General features: G+C 42.1%; 1 protein-coding gene across 3 annotated transcripts in view; it reads left to right on the forward strand.

The window, feature by feature from the left end:
* The window catches only part of Tmeff2 (transmembrane protein with EGF like and two follistatin like domains 2), a 265,542-nt gene that overhangs the window by 131,796 nt on the left and 116,170 nt on the right, over positions 1-17,576 (forward strand). For all 3 annotated transcript variants that reach the window (XM_057758744.1, XM_057758745.1, XM_057758742.1), the window contains exon 5: positions 5,198-5,294. In XM_057758744.1, coding sequence (XP_057614727.1) covers positions 5,198-5,294 — 97 coding nt within the window. The remainder of the gene's footprint in view (positions 1-5,197; positions 5,295-17,576) is intronic.

Genomic DNA, 17,576 nt, shown 5'->3' on the forward strand with positions numbered 1-17,576 from the left:
AAAAGGGTCAAAGTTGCACTAGAAGAAGTCACCCTGGAACATCGGTCCTGGAGAAAGAAGACACTTGGGTGTCCGCTCTCCACACACCCGTCCTCTCGAGCTGTCCACTATGTGTGCTCCCTAAAGCAAGTTTGCAACAGTGAGAAAAGGAGATTAGAACTACAACCAATCCCAAAAGGTACAAAGGTTGCCAAATGTGATAGAAAATGAAGCCCAGTAACATTAAAAGTTAATATACCAAAGGAGCTTGATTTTCCTCCCCAAGATTATAAGGTTGGTTTAACATGTGAAAATTAATGCATTTTGTCACATTTACGGATCAAGAGAAAAAAATCACGCTTGGGGTAAAAGGATTCTCAGTCTTCGGAACACACACGAAACCCGATTGGAGGTAGATCACAGACCTGTGGTAAATTTAAAAACTTATAAAAGCACAGACTGGTGTAAGCTTTGAGTAGAGGACTTTCTAGGCATGACAGAAAAATAAAAGTCATAAAAGGAAAACATTCATGTGCTCTCCATATGCAGGCTTTTTAAAATTCTACTTTGATATATTCCATCCTGACCAGTTTTCCCTCCCTCCACTCCTCCTGCCTCCCTTCCCCCCTGGACCACTCATCCTCAGCTTCTCTTCAGAAAAGAGTAGCCCTCAGAGGGACATCAACTGAACACGGCAGGCACAAAAAGATACAGTAAGACTAAGCACAAACCCTCATATCAAGGCTGGACAAAGCAACCCATTAGGAGAAAAAGGATCCCAAGGTCGGGCAAAAGAGTCAGAGACAACCCCAACTCTCACTGTTAGGAGTCCCACAAGAACATAAAGTTACACAACCATAACAAACACACAGAGAATGTAGCTCAGAACCATGCAGGCCCCATGATTGCCACTTCAGTCACTGTGAGCCCCTATGAGCCGTGCTTAGTTGGTTCTGTTGGCTGCGTTCTCATGGTGTTCTCAACCCTTCTGGTTGCTACAATCCATCCTTCTCATCTACCTCACGGTTCCCTGAGCGCCACCTGCTGTTTGGCTGTGGGTCTCTGCATCAGCTCCCATCAGTTGCTGGATGAAGCCTCTCTGATGACAGTGGAGTTCAGCTCCAGGCTAGGGTATAGCAGAATACCATTAGGAATCATTCCATTGACTTTTTTCACCAGTTGGTTTTATCCTAGGCCTTTAGGCTATCCAGCCTCTGGTTACTGGCCTCTTTGTCAATTGGCTCTTTGTCAATTAGCATAGCCCTCAAGTTGAACCAGACGTTGCTTGGCCACTCCCACAAGTTCTGAGATACCTTTACCTGAACACATCTTGCAGTCATGACAAGTTGTAGGTTTTGTGACTGAGTTGATGTCCCAGTCCTACCACTGGAAGACTTGCCTGGTTACAGAAGATGGTCAATTCGGGCTCCACTTCCCCCATTACTAAAAATCTTCACTAGAATCCCCCTCATGGATTCCAGGGAGTTTCCACTTTACTAGGTTTCCACATTGCCCCCTAAGTTGCCCCCTAAGTTCTAGTTGTCCCCCCAGTACTCTCTCCCTCCGTCCGTCATCCTCTACCTGATCCTTCCCATTCCCATCCCCACCTGCCCCTATTCTACCCTTGGAATCTATTCTATGCCATCTTCAATCTCGAACCATTGCCTTAAGATCTGAGTACGTCGCTAAATATCTGTTTCTGCTAGGTTCTCAGCAAAATGGACATTGAAAAACTGCTTAAGCATTCCATCGCCCATGTTAGGGACATTATAAGTGCAGGTGTGACAGTGAGTCAGGCAGAGAAGTGGTTCCATCATCATCACGTCAATGCATAACATCAGTGCAAGCACCTGTTTTGAGCCAGAACCAAGTGGGGATGAAGGAACGTTGCTACCCTTCAGAAGAAGTCACCAGGACAGGGAAATTATGAGGGGTAGATCCCATCACTTTGTAATAGTTCTCCACTTTGAAACTTTTAAAAATGAAGTACATAGGTTTCCAGTCTAGAAAATTATATCAAATACTTGGTGTTTTCAGAAGCTGCACCTCTCCAGCCCCCCCCACCAATTTCTTTCAACCTCTTGTTAAAACCTATTTCTATTAAATAAAATGAAATAATTATTCTTCACGGCAGCTTAAAATGAAGAGGTTAAAATGTAAATGCATGGTTAAGATAAGACTCTGGGATAAATACCCATAGACTCATTATATGAATACAAATATTTAAGCACCATATCCTTTCCGTCCTACTTCTGATGAGGAGGAAAGAAGGCAAAGAGGAAACAGCTCCATGTAGTGCACATTTACTGAGCTTGTAGCAGGAACTAAGTCAGTGATATACAAGCTTGTGTGACTGTGACCTTTATTGAGAATTACAGTTCATATTTCAGCCTCTATGCAAGTACATGTGTATGACTAGATCGCTGCTATGTAATCAAGCTTATTCTTGCTAAGTAAGACACGCTGATGCTTTCTAGTCTAGTGTAGATGGTTACATAGCTACAACAAGCTTGGCTCTGGACCATTTAGTTTCACTGACCACTAATAGGTTGTGCATTGTGGTTTGAAATGATGCACGGCGCTGTTCTTTCTCCCCCAAAGTGAAACAGTGTCCCCAGCATCAGGGGCAGTAAGAACTTCAGAATCTAAAGCCGCTCTTTATCCCTATCACGTGGGAATCTGAATTTTACAGCATCTCCTGATGCCCCTTGTTTGTTTCCAGTGCTAGAAACCTTGTGCCAGAATGTGGGACTGCTGATGTCTTCTGGGTATCCCTTAGACAGACTCTTACCCAATGGTCTGATTTCTGGGCTTTATTTTTGTTGTTTGCTACTATAATGCACATACTTCCGCCTCAAACCATGCCATTAATTCAGCATCTCCAAGACAAACAAATAAATAAATGAACAAACAGAATCTATCACAATTTGTGAGGCCAACCCTACTTAAGAGCCCTTGGCCTATGGGGTTAAATAGAAGTGAGCTGATTTAATTGCTTATCTGTTATAAAGGGGAAACAGATATTTTGGGTACAAAGGAAATATTTTCTTTTCGCTTTCTTGTGGATAACTTCATGCAAAGCATTATATTCCCCATGTAGGCAGTGCTTTATCTTACTCTGACATACTTCTCCTTGTGAGAAAAGTTCCAAACACTCCCTCTCCTGGGATATGGGATGGCTTAGTGTGGGTAAGAATGCTATGGTCAGTCTTGCTGAGTTAGCAAACCCCCACCCCCCATTCTTGGTTAGATTCCTCAGCCAGGATCTCAGCTGCTGGAGAAGATGGGCCTGCCTTTGGGGGCTACCACCCACCATTAGGCACCTTCCCCTCTCTGGGTTATGTTCCTGAGGGATGGGAAGCTGTAGCCTGAGAGCTGGTAATCTGACTAACCCTAAAAGGTTCACTCCCATTAACAGCTTCTGTGTTGCATTAATAATAAGAAAGTCATAAAAAGAGCGGCCTCAACCATCAGTCTCCCCCGAGGTAAGGGCCCAGCTCCCCTCCCATCCCCATGGTCCACTCTAATGGTCTTGCTCTAGTAAGGCGGTAGGGTAGATTGATGTAAGTATTGCCTCTTTCATCAGAGCTAAATTCCTTCTTCCTCAGAAGCTCCGAGGGATTTTTCTTTTCACTAAAACATCTAGGTTGAGAGCAATATTATTAATACTTTTGCCCTGTAAAATGACCCATTTGATTCATAACTTAAACACAAGTTAAAACTACTAGGCATATGGAAAATGGAAAGAAAGCATCAGGGTATATAATCACATGCAAGAAAAACTTGAAGATCTGAGAAAAAGTCCTTTCTCAGTCTCGCTGTCAGAGCTAGGGATCAGAACTCTCCTGCAGGCGCTTTGGGTCCTTTGTGTTTGCGTCTTTGTCCACCAAATCATATTTTTTTCTCAGTCAAAATCAAGAAAGATAATTACTTTTGTAAATGCGAAAAATTCATGGATAGACCAAGACGAACTGATGAGGAAATGGGAAACGCTACTCAAACAGGTTTGGATGTAACAGGCCAAGAGTGCGCTGCCCAGTTATGTTTTATACAATGCTCGTGAGGCCCATGGAGGAGTTACACCCCCTTTCCACTGAAATCATGGCATCTCTAGATGATGGGTTCTTTTAGGATGTTTTGGTGACTGAACACTGCTGAAGAGAGTTTGTTCTGTCCTTGGAAGCTGATTGTCTTTGCTCTAATTAGGCTATTAATTTTTTTCATTTTTCAATAAGTTCCTTTCTCTTTCAACTTACCTGTTTTCACTGAGCACATAGTAGTCTGTTAGCTCAGAGGTGTTGCTCAGTCTTTGCAATCAAATCACTAGAATGTTTTCTTTCACTTTTGCATCATTTTGTACTTATTTTGAGAGGCTAATTTGTGATTTGCCTACATCTTGCCAATTTCATACGTATACATAAGGCAAAAGACCAATATCAACAATAACCAGTAGCTACACTAATATTTTAAAAACAATTTATGTTCATAACTCGAGACAAGCTGCAAAAAAATAGAGTTTGTGGTTAAAGAGATGGATCATTAGTTAAGAGTCCTTTTTGTTCTTCTGGAAGATAGAATTCAATTTCTGGCTCCCTCATCAGGTGACTCAACTGATGTAACTGTAGTTTGAGGTCATCTGATACCCTCTTCTGCCTGCTATCGGCACCGCAACACACAAGCACAGATACACACACATATACGCAAATAAAATAAGACTTCAAGTTTTAAAATTATTTCCCAAATATTTATAATCCACCAACATGTTTTCTTTCATGTAACAGGAAAGGCTGAAATGGAAATATCTAATAAGGCTACTCATCCAGTATTTCTAAGATTGTAATATTTTCAATAAAAAAGAATATAAACTTTAGGAATAAGGAGACTCAAAACACTTTTCATATTCACTGGACTTTTCCTTCACGCTAAATCATTTGTAAGGAAGCAGCTTTTATATAATCTAATGACTAGCTACACAATTTTCAAAACCCTATATGCCTTCTTGTTTGTGCTGTGCCACATGGAAAGAGTCAGAAGCATCCACTCCATACCGGTGAGTGCCACAGTGTTGCTCAGTCAGCCTTAAAGCTGGGGAAGCAATGAGAGAGAGATGCCATGCCCAGTAGCAAGGGACCCCAGGTCTGTCCGAGAATTCTCCCAGTATTTTCAACCCTGTGCACACCTGTCTGCATGCCCTTCATGTGTGGTTTCTGTCCCACAGTCCATGAAGGCTCTGGAGAAAGCAGTCAGAAGGAGACATCTACCTGTGACATTTGCCAGTTTGGTGCAGAGTGTGACGAAGATGCTGAGGACGTCTGGTAAGACGCTGTTTCCGTTTCTTAAGATGAAAAAAAAAAGATGATATCTGAGATTATTTGTTATTGTGTTTATTAGCTATTCTTTCAAAGAACATATCGTCAGTATTCTTATTTTCTTCTGACTTCCAAAGGCGGTAAGCAGAAAGGGCTGTGAAGTTTCTGGAGCTCAGTTGTGAGGTGGGTCAGACGAGCAAATGTCTTCACGGGAAACAGAACCATCACTGACGACCTACATCACTCTCACCAGACAGAAAGGGAAATCCTATTGACTAGAACATCTCTATTTAAAAAAAAAAAAAGCCATCTAGGAACAACAGATGACTTCCAAGTCTCTTTAGATTGCAATAACAAACACACCAGACAATGGGTATCTGAAAACAACCGAAATATATTTTACCCTTTCTTGAGTTTAGGAAGTTCAACATCCATCCTGGAGAAGACTTAGTGTCTACTTCCTATAGACAGCATGGCCTCTCTGTAGCCTAAAATATAAGGAACAAGGGACCTCCCTAGTCTTCTTTTATAGAAGCAATTAATCAATTATTTAAAGAGGATTCAGTATACACAACACAATCACCGTTCCCAAACCATCTCTTCTCATGCAGTTTGATGTCAAGAGTTTGAACATATGTATGGACAGAGAGTTCTAGCCACAGCAATTACTAACATGATTTCTGATTTGTGGGTCTAAGTAACAGATGAGATTTAAGAGAAGACACACATGAATTCACACAGCCAAACTGACAAGACACTTCAGCCAAATACACACACACACACACACACACACACACACACACACACACACACACACGGCTGGGCTGCCTTCCAGCATTAGGTTTTCCTTTTTTCTGCCAAACAATGACAATCCGCATTACTTTGAATGGGTGTCAAATACTTAGCCTCCTGAGTAGTCTGCGCATATTAGTCCTGGTCTGGTCATTTGGCAAAATGCATAAAACAAAGGTCACAGAGAATCTGGTATTCCACCTCTTCCCTTCCTTCCTCTCCTCACCCTTTATTCCTCCCCCTTCTCCCCCCTCCATTCTTCTCCCCATCTCTCTCCATCTCCTTCTCCCTCCCCTTCTTTCTTACTTTCTCTCCTCTGTCTCCCTTCTCTGGTCTCTGTGTCCGTTCCTCACTCGCTGTCTTCCTCCTTCCCTTTCTTCGTCTCCCTTTCTCCCTCCTTTCTTTATCTTTTATGTATACTTCATATTGTTGATTAAAAACAGAAAACCATTTATTTGCTTCTTATTTGCTTCAATATGAAAACTGTTTACCGAAAGCTATTAACACTCATTTTGATAAAACTTCTGTGGGTAGAAAGAATTGTTCTAAAGAAAAATGAACACTTTTTAAATAAAAACAAAATGGATACATTTGGCAGGAGCAAACCATTAGGGACTTATAATACATCTTAATGCTGAATAAGCCAAAGACACCACCTGAGCACACTGGGACACTTAGCTGTGAGTACTGTCAGTACATAGCCAGACAGAATAACCATCTATTCATAATAGCAGACATCAGTAGACTTTCCAGGTATCAAACACCATCAGTGACCGGAGAGCTGGGAGTGCATCTGTGGTGCACAGACTAGCTGAAGCATCTGGAGGAGAAAGTATGTGTATTTTCTTAAGAGCATTCTGGACATCCCAATGATGATAAATTTATGGGCCCTAATGTGGGACATCTCAGAATTTCTTCTGAGATTCTTTAAGCATCTCAACTTGTAAGTTTAACCCCAAAGTTACTGAATCAAAATTTCAATGATTTGGGACTTAGATTTTTTTTTTTATTTTTCTGAAACTCCCTACGTGGTTCTGCAAATGCTACTTTGAGAGAAATGACTGACTGAAAGAATTACTGATCTCATTTCTAGTTTCCCATCAGTTTTGATGCAGACATTTGTTTTCCTTTTAAAAAATATGTACATAGAGGGGGGCTGGAGAGATACCTCAGCAGCTAAGAGATGTATTGCTCTTGCAGAAGAATTTAAAATAACTTCCTTTCTTCCATTTCTCAGGTTTATAATAATTAGTTTTAACTAACAGTTAACACTATCCAAGTACAGAATTTAAGACATGACATTATACCATTACCTAAAAATGTTGGGTTGCTTACAGTGTGTTTTATCATTTGTACATGCTTGTCCAAAAGAGCCATACAGATTATTTTATTTTACTAAGAAGAAATGAATTTTTAAGAGTTTGAAATATGAGGTGAAAATGGGTGTAAGGTGTTGGCATGACAATTCCATCAAAGATGTAATTAAAATATGTCTTTGCAACCTTGCCTAGAAAAACAAAATTGCCAGCTTGGAGGCGATGTGTATGCACTGACTCCTCAGGACTGTGGGTTAGAGCTGATGACTCAGAAAATACTTAGAGTGGGCAGTGGGAAAACATCCAAGCCAGCCGACTGCTAATTCTAGTATATTGCAAAACTTGAGATTCGAGGTAGAAATGGAGTTCAAGGATTTTTGTGCCAGGCTCATGGCCTCAGAAAGAATCAGCAGTTGTCCGTGAGACCCTGGCATGACAAATGGGTTCAGAAATAGCTTTGTTATGAAAAAGAGAGGGGGACAAGACAGAACCTCCAGGAACTGGGTATCACACAGGATAATGAATTAGGGACTTAACCAAGTCCACTTAGTGGGCCTGCCTTAGATGACCAAGAGGTAGAAGAAACGTAGCCTAAACTGGAGTAATCAATTTCAAGGTCAAAATGAAATCATCACAAAGTCTGGCTGGATGCTGGATCAGTTAGCTTTTGGCTAAGATATCTTGTACAACCCAGCCTAGAGACAAGATCAGTTCCAAATTCAGAGTAAGCCTGAACCTCCAGATGGGGACTAAGTGGCCATGGCTGTGAAGATTAGAGACTGCAGGGGCAGTGAGCCAAGAGCATCATTATATTTCCCAGACAGAGCGAGGCTCGCTAACACTCAGAATGTAGTTTAAATGTCCGAGGTAAGCAAGAAAGAATTACGCTGACACCAGCGCATTGATTTTCATTTACCTAAATACCTTTGTATGTTAACATATTGTGTTTGCTTTGCCCATGAAGTAGATTGGAAACAGCTGAAGGACATGAGACCAGAGCAATAAATGAAGTTAAATAGGCATGGAATGAGAGACTATATAAAATAAGGTAGTTAGCACTCCGGGAGTGATCTGACCTACTGTTCTGCAGAATGCTCGCGACAAGAGGGGATTTTTGACACTATTGATTTGGGATGAAACTATGGCTGGATCCTTTTGCAAACATCAAATTCCTCATGGGCTATGGAGCAATAAAGAATACAGTACAATATTTTGTGATACGTTCTCCTTTGACGTCGACTTTATACAGCTTTACGCGTACAAATTTCTTTTTTCATGGCTTAATGTGTAATAATAAGTAGGTATAAGTAAATAGTAATGACAAATGCTATTATTATTATCCCTGAAACAGACACACAAAAGTCCACAATTAATCCTGCTCTTTCTTTAAACCTGGCCTAAGACATGAACATTTTTATTCCGCCATGGGGTTGAGTCGAGTTCCTCGAAGATCTCCCATGAGGAAGATAAATATTTTGTTAAGGTTCATAAGTCAGAGCACAGTTCGCTAATCTCATCTCTACAGTCAGAGGAGGTTCGGAGTTAAGAAGCAAAACACACTGCAAATGAGGATTTACAAAAGAAAAAAGAAAAGGGAGGAAAGACAGCAGAATTGGAGGTCAGAAATAATAGTTTGAAGACGGTGTCGATAGGCTATAATGCTGCAGGCATGGATGGTTTATTTTTAAAAAGCGCTATGTGCTGTGGTTTCATTTGAGGGCCTTTTCCTGTCTTTTTCTTTTTTTATGAAATTATCAAGACTGCAAAAATTAGTAAACGATTAGTTTTCTCAGTATGAAAGCCAGACTCTTGCTACAAAAATGTCTTCGGCTCTGGGTGCTTACCTCTGTGTAAGAGAGGATTTGGCTTGAAGAGAAAGAGAGAAAACTCAAGCCGGGTAAACCGTCCACATCGCAGAGGGCCGACTGCTAGAACAGAGGCATCCTTTATTGAAGACAGACTTCAGTTCCAGGAGTGCTGAGGAGGAGTGGGAGAAAGGACTGGAAGAATCAGAGGGATCAGGGACACCATTAGAACATGGCCCATAGAATCAACGGAGACTCGTGGGATCTCCCAGAGATCAGGGAGTCTGTAGGGGTCTGACCTAGGTCCTCTGCATTGTGTGTTGTGGCTGAGCAGAGTGGTATTCTTGTGCAGTTCCTAACAGTGTTAACTAGGACTGTCTCTGACTCTTTTGCCTACTTGTGGGACTCTTTTTCCTCCTACTGTGTTGCTTGTTCAGCCTTTATGGGATAATATGTGGTTGCCTTATTGTAACTTTTCCTTCTGTCTGGTGTTTGGTTGATGTCCCCAGGAGGTCTGCTCTTATCTGAGAGGACATTGATTGCGGATCTGGGTGAGAGGGGAGGTGGGGAGGAATGACTGGGGGAGGAGAGGGAGTGGGAAAATATGGAAGAATTATTTAAAAAGACAGACGAGAACAGTAGAAACATTGATAACACTGATATGAAGAAACTCTTGTGTTTTGCATGGGAGGGGTTAAAGAAAGAAAAAACAGAAGGAATTAAAAGGTTAATTATTCTCTTTAACTACTATCCTGAAAAAAAATCAAAACTTATATATTTAAATATCAAAGTGAATCTCAAATATATAGTGCAAATATAGTTTATACAGGAAAAGAACGGCTTCTAAATAAGAGGAAATTGGCTCATTGCGAAGTAATAAAGCACCGGCTGATAGCAATGGGAATAAGAACTTACGAGTTCAGCAAATATTTCTGATCCTTGGTTCATTTTAGACACCGCTTTATATTCCTTTAATTATCTTACCTGATAAATTATCTCAGCGAGTCCAAAGTAGGTCAGTAGGAACTCCAGGCCCCGGGAACTCGTCCTTAGAAGTAATTAGCCTGGAACTTTTGTGGGTCCCTGTCAGTCAAAAGTAGTTCAGAGCCCTGGGGTTGATAGCTGATTGAATGTATTTCTTTTTTTTAAGGAGCACATTGATAGCTGGGCCTGATCACAGGAATGTCTGGGAACGAAGCTGGATGAGTGCCGAATATTTCCAGAGTGTCAGCCGAGAGCAGGAACAGGAGCGCAGGTGTAGGAGCAGGTGCGGCCACTGATAGACAGTGTAAGGGGAAAGCCTCAATTATTATATTGGGCTTGCTTGATAGCCCCTCACCGTTCTGATTCTGCGCTTGTAATGTTCACCACACGCCGCCACGCAGCCTCCATTAGCGATAGTATGCTGGCTTAAATGCTGTTAATTTTTCAGCACCCACGCATTTCTGTCTCTGAAAGCAGTCGCAATGCTTCCAGTATCGAAACACCACGCTGCGTGTATATACAATGCCGGCGACTGACCACAGGGTAAGAACTGGGAGCGGAGCAGCCCCAACGTCATGTTCACAAGACTGAGTGCCTTGTGTTGTTAGTTTTCTGTCCTGTAATTGGAGGAGGGTGGATAATTTGACATTCTTTCCTGTGGGTTTTCCACAGTTTAATCTGAAGTCCTTAGCATCCTGCTCCTCGGATCTGAGTAGACTCCTTGCCACTAGAAAGACCGCGAGACCATGTGTTTCTGGCATCACATCCAACCTTAATGCATTTTGGACGACGGAGACTCATGAATATTTGAAACAGGGCAATGGCCAGGGATGATCCTTGGCACTGGAGTTCGCCATACACATACGTAAATTAGACGTTAGCTCCTGCTGACTTGGGTGCATTTGGGGTGTGAGTCTGAGCCGGTAAATTAAGATACCTCTAAGTGAACACAGAAAATGCCTTCTCCCGAAACTGCTCCTGGTTTCAGTGGAATAGCCCCACTGCTGTAAGCAGAATAATATTTCTGGGTGCAAGGGTCAGATAGGGCTATACATGGAATCAAGAAAATCATGCTTACTAACCAGGATTTTGTTGTAAACTGACTTTATCCAGTCTTTCCTTAAAGGGTTTCCTTTTTGTTATTTCCTTTGTTATCTAGCCTCAGAAGTGTAAAGGTGGTAAAAACCAAATTAGGACTGCCTTCCAACATGAATTTACTCATAACGACAATGAGAAAAGTCAAACAGAAAAAAAAAAAAAAACAAAGGTCCAGTTTAGAAAATCCGTTGTTTGTTGTGTGTATAAGTGGCGTTTTAAAAAACTTATTTCGTGGTCGGATTTATTGTAACAGTCATACACTTTCTCCTGTGGAACAAACCTTCACTCTAAGCACAAAGCAGCTGGTTATCCCCCATTGAATCCATCCACTCTTTCACCCACTCCATCCCCATAACATGGATGCCACTATTTTGCCTATGAGTACATCTTGCCACACTCATGCTTCACAAGTAGATAAGGCTGTTGACGACGCTTCCACCCCAGCAGCCTGCGAAGCCCCTTCTTGTATTGGAAAAGCTAGCAGAATGGAAAAAACTTCCTGGTTGCTGCCAACTTGATTCCTCTATGCCCTGTGACCCAAAGTGTAGTATATTCAACAACAGTGCTTCACCATCGAATTCTGGCCAGCAACCAAGAGCAGAGGTAATAGCCAGCATTGTTCTGGTGTGTGTGTGGGGAGGGGGGGTCTTCAGGATACTCCTGACCGAGAACTTGAGGGGAGATATCCCACACATGACCCTGCCAGGCTTAGAACACGGACACTTCAAATACACAATGGCTACTTAAAAGCCAATTGCTATCCCATCCTCTCAAAAAAGGGGGCATTGTGATTTATGAAGTTCCCTAAAACTTTTGAAATGAGCCAATCTCTAATACCTACCTAGCCTTGTTCAAAGGGAACTGGGCCCTTTCATTAAGTTCTAGAGTTTTCTTGATACTTTTCCAGATTCCACGCAGTGACTAGACTTAATTAGAACATGACAGCTAGAAACTGGATCTACTATGGAACACTGAAAACTACAGGAGTAACGAATTCTAAAGTGTCACCTGTGCTTTATATGTGTTAGCGTTACATATTTCAGCTACATAGTATCAATCATACAGCTTTTATTGTAAGTCAAAACAAAGTTATTGTAAATAGCAACAAAACAGAGTAGGCAAAATTCTCAACACAGATTGTGAGTCTTCTCTGAATTTAACTCTTCCAATTTTTCTCACCAGTTTTACAAAGACTCACTGTAGACTGATCCTGATAGCCTAACATTAATTGTCATAATAGTGAAACAATATTAATGTAATATTGCCTAACTTTTGGTGTACAGTGAACAAATCCCCACATTTGATATCTTTTAGAGTTGGGGAATTGCTGATTTCTCAGTCTTGGAGATAAAAATAGGCATCTCATTATATTTCTCAGAGGAGACGGAAGTTTCACAAATGTGTTTCCTGGGTGTTAAGACACTCTCCTAAATATTTAGATTTATGGAGACTTTTAACTTGTACACGATGAATTTCAATGCACCAATAATTCATACTTTATGTTTTTAAGAAGAGGAAACTGTCGCTCACGCAGAAAGGAAAATAAAAGTCTCCAAAGCCCCCGAACAGGAGGGAAAGCCTCGATTTGAGAGATCTTGATGTCTCCTTCTGCTCAAAGTTTCTCAGTACTGGAGTCAGTGACACCAATGAACATGTCCATGTGCATATGCACAAATATATATGACACTTGCCTCCGGTGTATCATGTCTTTAGCGTAGGGTCTCATGCCTCATAACAAAATATAAAAACAAAGTTCATGCATCTGGAACAGTAAAACCCAGCAGTTAGCGTACCCATAATGGCCATGCTGCATGGAACGTTGAGGGTTTCTTTTCATTTTCTCTCTCAACATGGGATAATTTTCATCTCTTTGGGTTTTGGTAAGGATATTAAATTCTTATAGCTGGTGAATATCTTTACTATAACTATGTTTGTGGGTGACTAAATCGGTTACTAATTGGAGGGTTAAAAGAGACATTTCTTTATCACGGTCTACCTGCACCTGGGCTGTATTTCGGTGACAGTCTCTGGAGTGCCACACTCAACAGTGTTTCATAGGACTGTGCAAAGAATAGAGTAAGGAAAAATCCAGGGACAAAGTTTAATTTTGTTGCTTGCTACCTCATGGGCTATCTATCCACTCTCTGTAGCCTTTGAATCTTAGCTCCATGGTTCAATCAGAGAATAATACGTAGTCTTTCTAACGTACCGTGAAACATCTTTCGCCCTATTTCAGCCAACCAAACAGACACTGAGATCTCCTTCTAGCTTGCTGAGACAACTCATGTGAATTAGTATCGTTGTTCCTCTTTCCTTAGGGAGTTAAAAATTTCCCACAACCGCTTTTTTAAATTAGAGAGAATGGTGTGTCGTTTCTAGAACACAGCACTTCCCAGTTTGTATTTTAACCACACATTACTAGAAATACAATGTTGATATTTAGATGGCCATCCTTTCAGAAAGCACAGAAAGCAGGTTCATAGCATTTAAAGCAGACACTTTAGAAAGGTAAGGATAAAATGAAGCTCTTTAAATGAGAGGGAAAATTTGAGTTGAGTAACAAAGCAATGTTGAGGAGAAGGAGCCAGGTGAAAAGAGGGGAACACAAGTAATTATGAGAAAATCTATGGCTCAAGAAGCATTACAATTAGTCATAAAACTTATCTGAGTGCCCCGCATTGAAGGGAAAGAAGGGAAGGCATAATGTTCCTACTGTAATTAGAAAAGATAAATTTGTAAAGATGCTGTAACCAGTTCAAAGCTCCCCAACAGATTCTATTGTGTGCATTTAGAACGATTTCGACTGAAATAAAAAGTTCAGTCAATGATTATCAGAAGTTTGCACACATTGTAAATTAATGAGTTATTTATAACCCTGTAAGGTTCTAAAGTGCCACTCTGTGGACGTGAGTCCTGCAGGACCTGGGTGTGTCCTGTGCTATATTCACGGGACTCAATTCAGGTTTAAAGCATGCGCAACAGACAGACCATTGACATCTGTATCAGCCTTCAGTGTGGTCTCAGAATTAAGCAGAAAATCTGGCCTATTTGTACCTTTAGAATTGTGATCTCCATATCCATGAAATAGATGGTGGAAGATAAACTGTTCATGAAGCAGACCGCACAAGAAGCCCAGGGTTCTGCAGTGTCCTTAGGGCAGTGAGCCCAAGCAAGACCTGCTCTGCACTCTATACCGAACCATTTGCAAAGAGCGTGGAAATTTTATGAATTTGTCTATAACAATAGGATACCATTTACTTTGGTATTTTTTGCTACAAATATTTTATTTTAATATTCATTAAAAAGATGGGGTTGTTATATACGTTGAGGAAGATGAGAAAACTTTGATCTAATCTCTATCACAAGGATTGAGAAGCCTTTCACAAATGTAGACTAGAGAAAGGCAATTGCTGAGAAAACCAGAATAGATGATTTAGTCAATCACGTTCACTCTCAAATGGAATCTTTCACATCAGAGGCTTGAGTTGAGTATTATATTCCTCCATTTATGAAAAGAACAAACTCATAGTTCAGAGAGGCACAACCGTATGCTGTTTTCACAGGGCCAAATTGGAGTTCAACCTCACATTTTCCCAGTTAAAAGGCTCGTGTCCTTTAAACTTCATAGGGCTGCTGTGCAGATGCCAAGGGAGAATCTGGACAGTGCAACTGTCTTTCCAGAAGACAAAGTAGGTTGTGGTGGAACGTTTGCATAGTGCTTGAAGAGTTAGAAAGGTCCATGTAGCTAGATTCTAGAAACTTAGCTTCCCAGTGACTCTCTCCTCGAAAGACTTGCGCCTGAGAGAAAAAGGGACGAGAAACAGTCAATAAAGAAATGAGCGAGCAATATGCTCTCAGGGAACAAATGATTTCAAAAGCAGCAACTGCTCTGAGGAGCTAAGTTGGGATAGGGAAGGAGCTACGTGCCATTTACGGAGCACATCTGTGCGGATCATCGTCAATTAGTCAGGCTAAGTACCATGGAATGCTGCAGTGGACAAGCACAAGATTCTAAGAGCTGCAACAACACACCACACATACACACACAAACACACAAACACACACAGTCTTTGCTCACATTTCAGGACAGCTATGCCTACTTAACATGAGCTTGCCTTTTCTTGAAGCCCTGGAGACCTATTGATTCCTTTAATAAAGAGAAGATGAGAGAGAGAGAGAGAGAGAGAGAGAGAGAGAGAGAGAGAGAGAGAGAGAGAGAGAGAGATCCTAGATGGGACTTTTATCAGGCAGTCTTTGAAGTGACATTCTCCATTTTCACTCACATTCCACCGGCTGTAATATTCGCCATATAGTCAAAGTGTCATTAAAAAGAAAGAACTCTGTCATGAGGTTCGGCAATGGTGCCTGAAAGAAGTATTAGATTCTGGAGTATTCTGGCCTACCAGGGGGGGATTCATCTTAGCACTTGTGATGAGTGGAGAGGCATACAAAACATAGACAACACTATTTCCTTTAAGAAGCTCGCATCCTGAGAGAGAAAGGGACAGTAAATGGGCAATAATGAAATGAAAGAGCAATATGCTCTCAGTATGGGTATTTCGGATTGTGCTAGTGAAGGTGTCTTCTCTGAGAACTGTCACTGGAGGGGTGTCATGATTACTTGTCCTGTTGCCGCTATAAAGTACCCCTAAAAAGGTAAATAAATGGTGAAAGTGGATTTTTGTTTTGTTTTGTATTTTAGTTCGCAGCTCATGGGTAAAGTCCACCATGATGGGGCCGTCCTGGGACAGGAGCTAAGGCAGTTCTCTCAGGAAGCAGGCAACATCAAATGCAGTGTAGGGTCAAAGCCCATGGACTCGTGCCGTCCACATTTACGATGGGGCTTCACGCCTTGAAGAACCAACATAATCCCTGACCGGCTTGCCTCTAGGACAGGCACTCCCTCATAGATGCTTCTGGAGGCCTGCCTCCCACTTAGATGCCGTCAAGTAGACAGGACAGTTAACACTAATGATCACAAGTGGAATGTGACTGTCAGTTATGGGAAGGGCCGTGAGAACAGTATTTTGAGTGAGGAGAACCCCCTGGTCCAAAGGCACAAGAGTGAGGATGAGGCCGATGTTAGAAAAAAAAAAACGGGGAACCAGCCAGCATTCAGGGTGTCCTCTGCCCATAGAAGATGCCAAAGGGTCTAAGATGAAGGTAAGGGAGGGATGCGTGAAGGTCCAAGTGAGTTATCATAAAGAGGCTTCATTGAAGGACAGTGAGGACACCCCAGGTGTTCTGTTTTCAAAGTGATATGGTTTGGCAATTTCTGGACTCAACTCTTTCTGACACCTTCCAATCGACCCCCAAATAGCACCAATACCCCCTTTTCTCAAATACCAGGGAATGGCTTCTCTTGATTCAGTTACCTCCCTGCAGAAACGCCCTTACCTGGGGTATAACATCCCAGAGAGCAAAGATGTCTAATCTGTGGATTCTTTGGTAGCAAGCACAATTCTGAGATAACACTTAGCTCCTGAGCACGCACACGAGTAAACGGGTTTTGATGAAGAAGTGAGAGAATGAAAACAGCCAAAGGAACAGTGAGCAGTGCGCCCTTGAATTTCTGCACTCTCTATCCCGCCTTCGCATCTCTGCCATCTGATCCCCACGGTGTACGGGATTCATGGGAAGAGCGTGGAATCGACACCTCTGCCAGCATCAAGGGACTACAGAACGGATCAAAGAGAGATGAAAACGCCATTGCCGAGCACTGGGAAGGATAATGGGGCAACCTGTCAAATCAGGGCTGGGGCCGGAGAGTCAATTTGGAACCAAGAAGGGAACTGGTGAGAGAAAGTTCCTTCCGGAGCCTACTGACGAAAAAGCGGAAGCAAGAATGCCCCGTAGGCAACTCATTACAGGCGAAGTTGTGTGATGCAGCCAGAAAGTACCGCAGGAGTTCAGAGAAACCTAATAAAGCAACGAGGTTTGAGGCGAGAAGTCAGAACAGACACTGAGGTGGTGCTGCCGGAGGACCTTCCGCTTTTTCAGCCAATAGCCGCTGAAGTAGGAGCCCACTGGGGCGTGGTCTATTTATCTTTAAAAAAGAGCGGCAAACCTTGGCTGGCTCTCTTGCTTCCTGCGCTTGGTTCCGGCTCCTGCTCCAGCGGCTAGGCTCCTTTCCTGACGGTTGGTGTTTTGTGAGTTTTACCCCCCAAAATGAATACCCCCTTAAATTCGAACTGGTGTGGGATTGTTTTGCGCATTATCTGGCGCCCAGCGTTTGGTTTTAGAATCAACCTGCACCACCCCTTCCCCCAACTAGGCTGCCTGCCTCTGGCTCC

This window comes from Chionomys nivalis, chromosome 26, assembly GCF_950005125.1.
Source record: "Chionomys nivalis chromosome 26, mChiNiv1.1, whole genome shotgun sequence".
Classification (NCBI taxonomy): Eukaryota; Metazoa; Chordata; class Mammalia; order Rodentia; family Cricetidae; genus Chionomys; species Chionomys nivalis.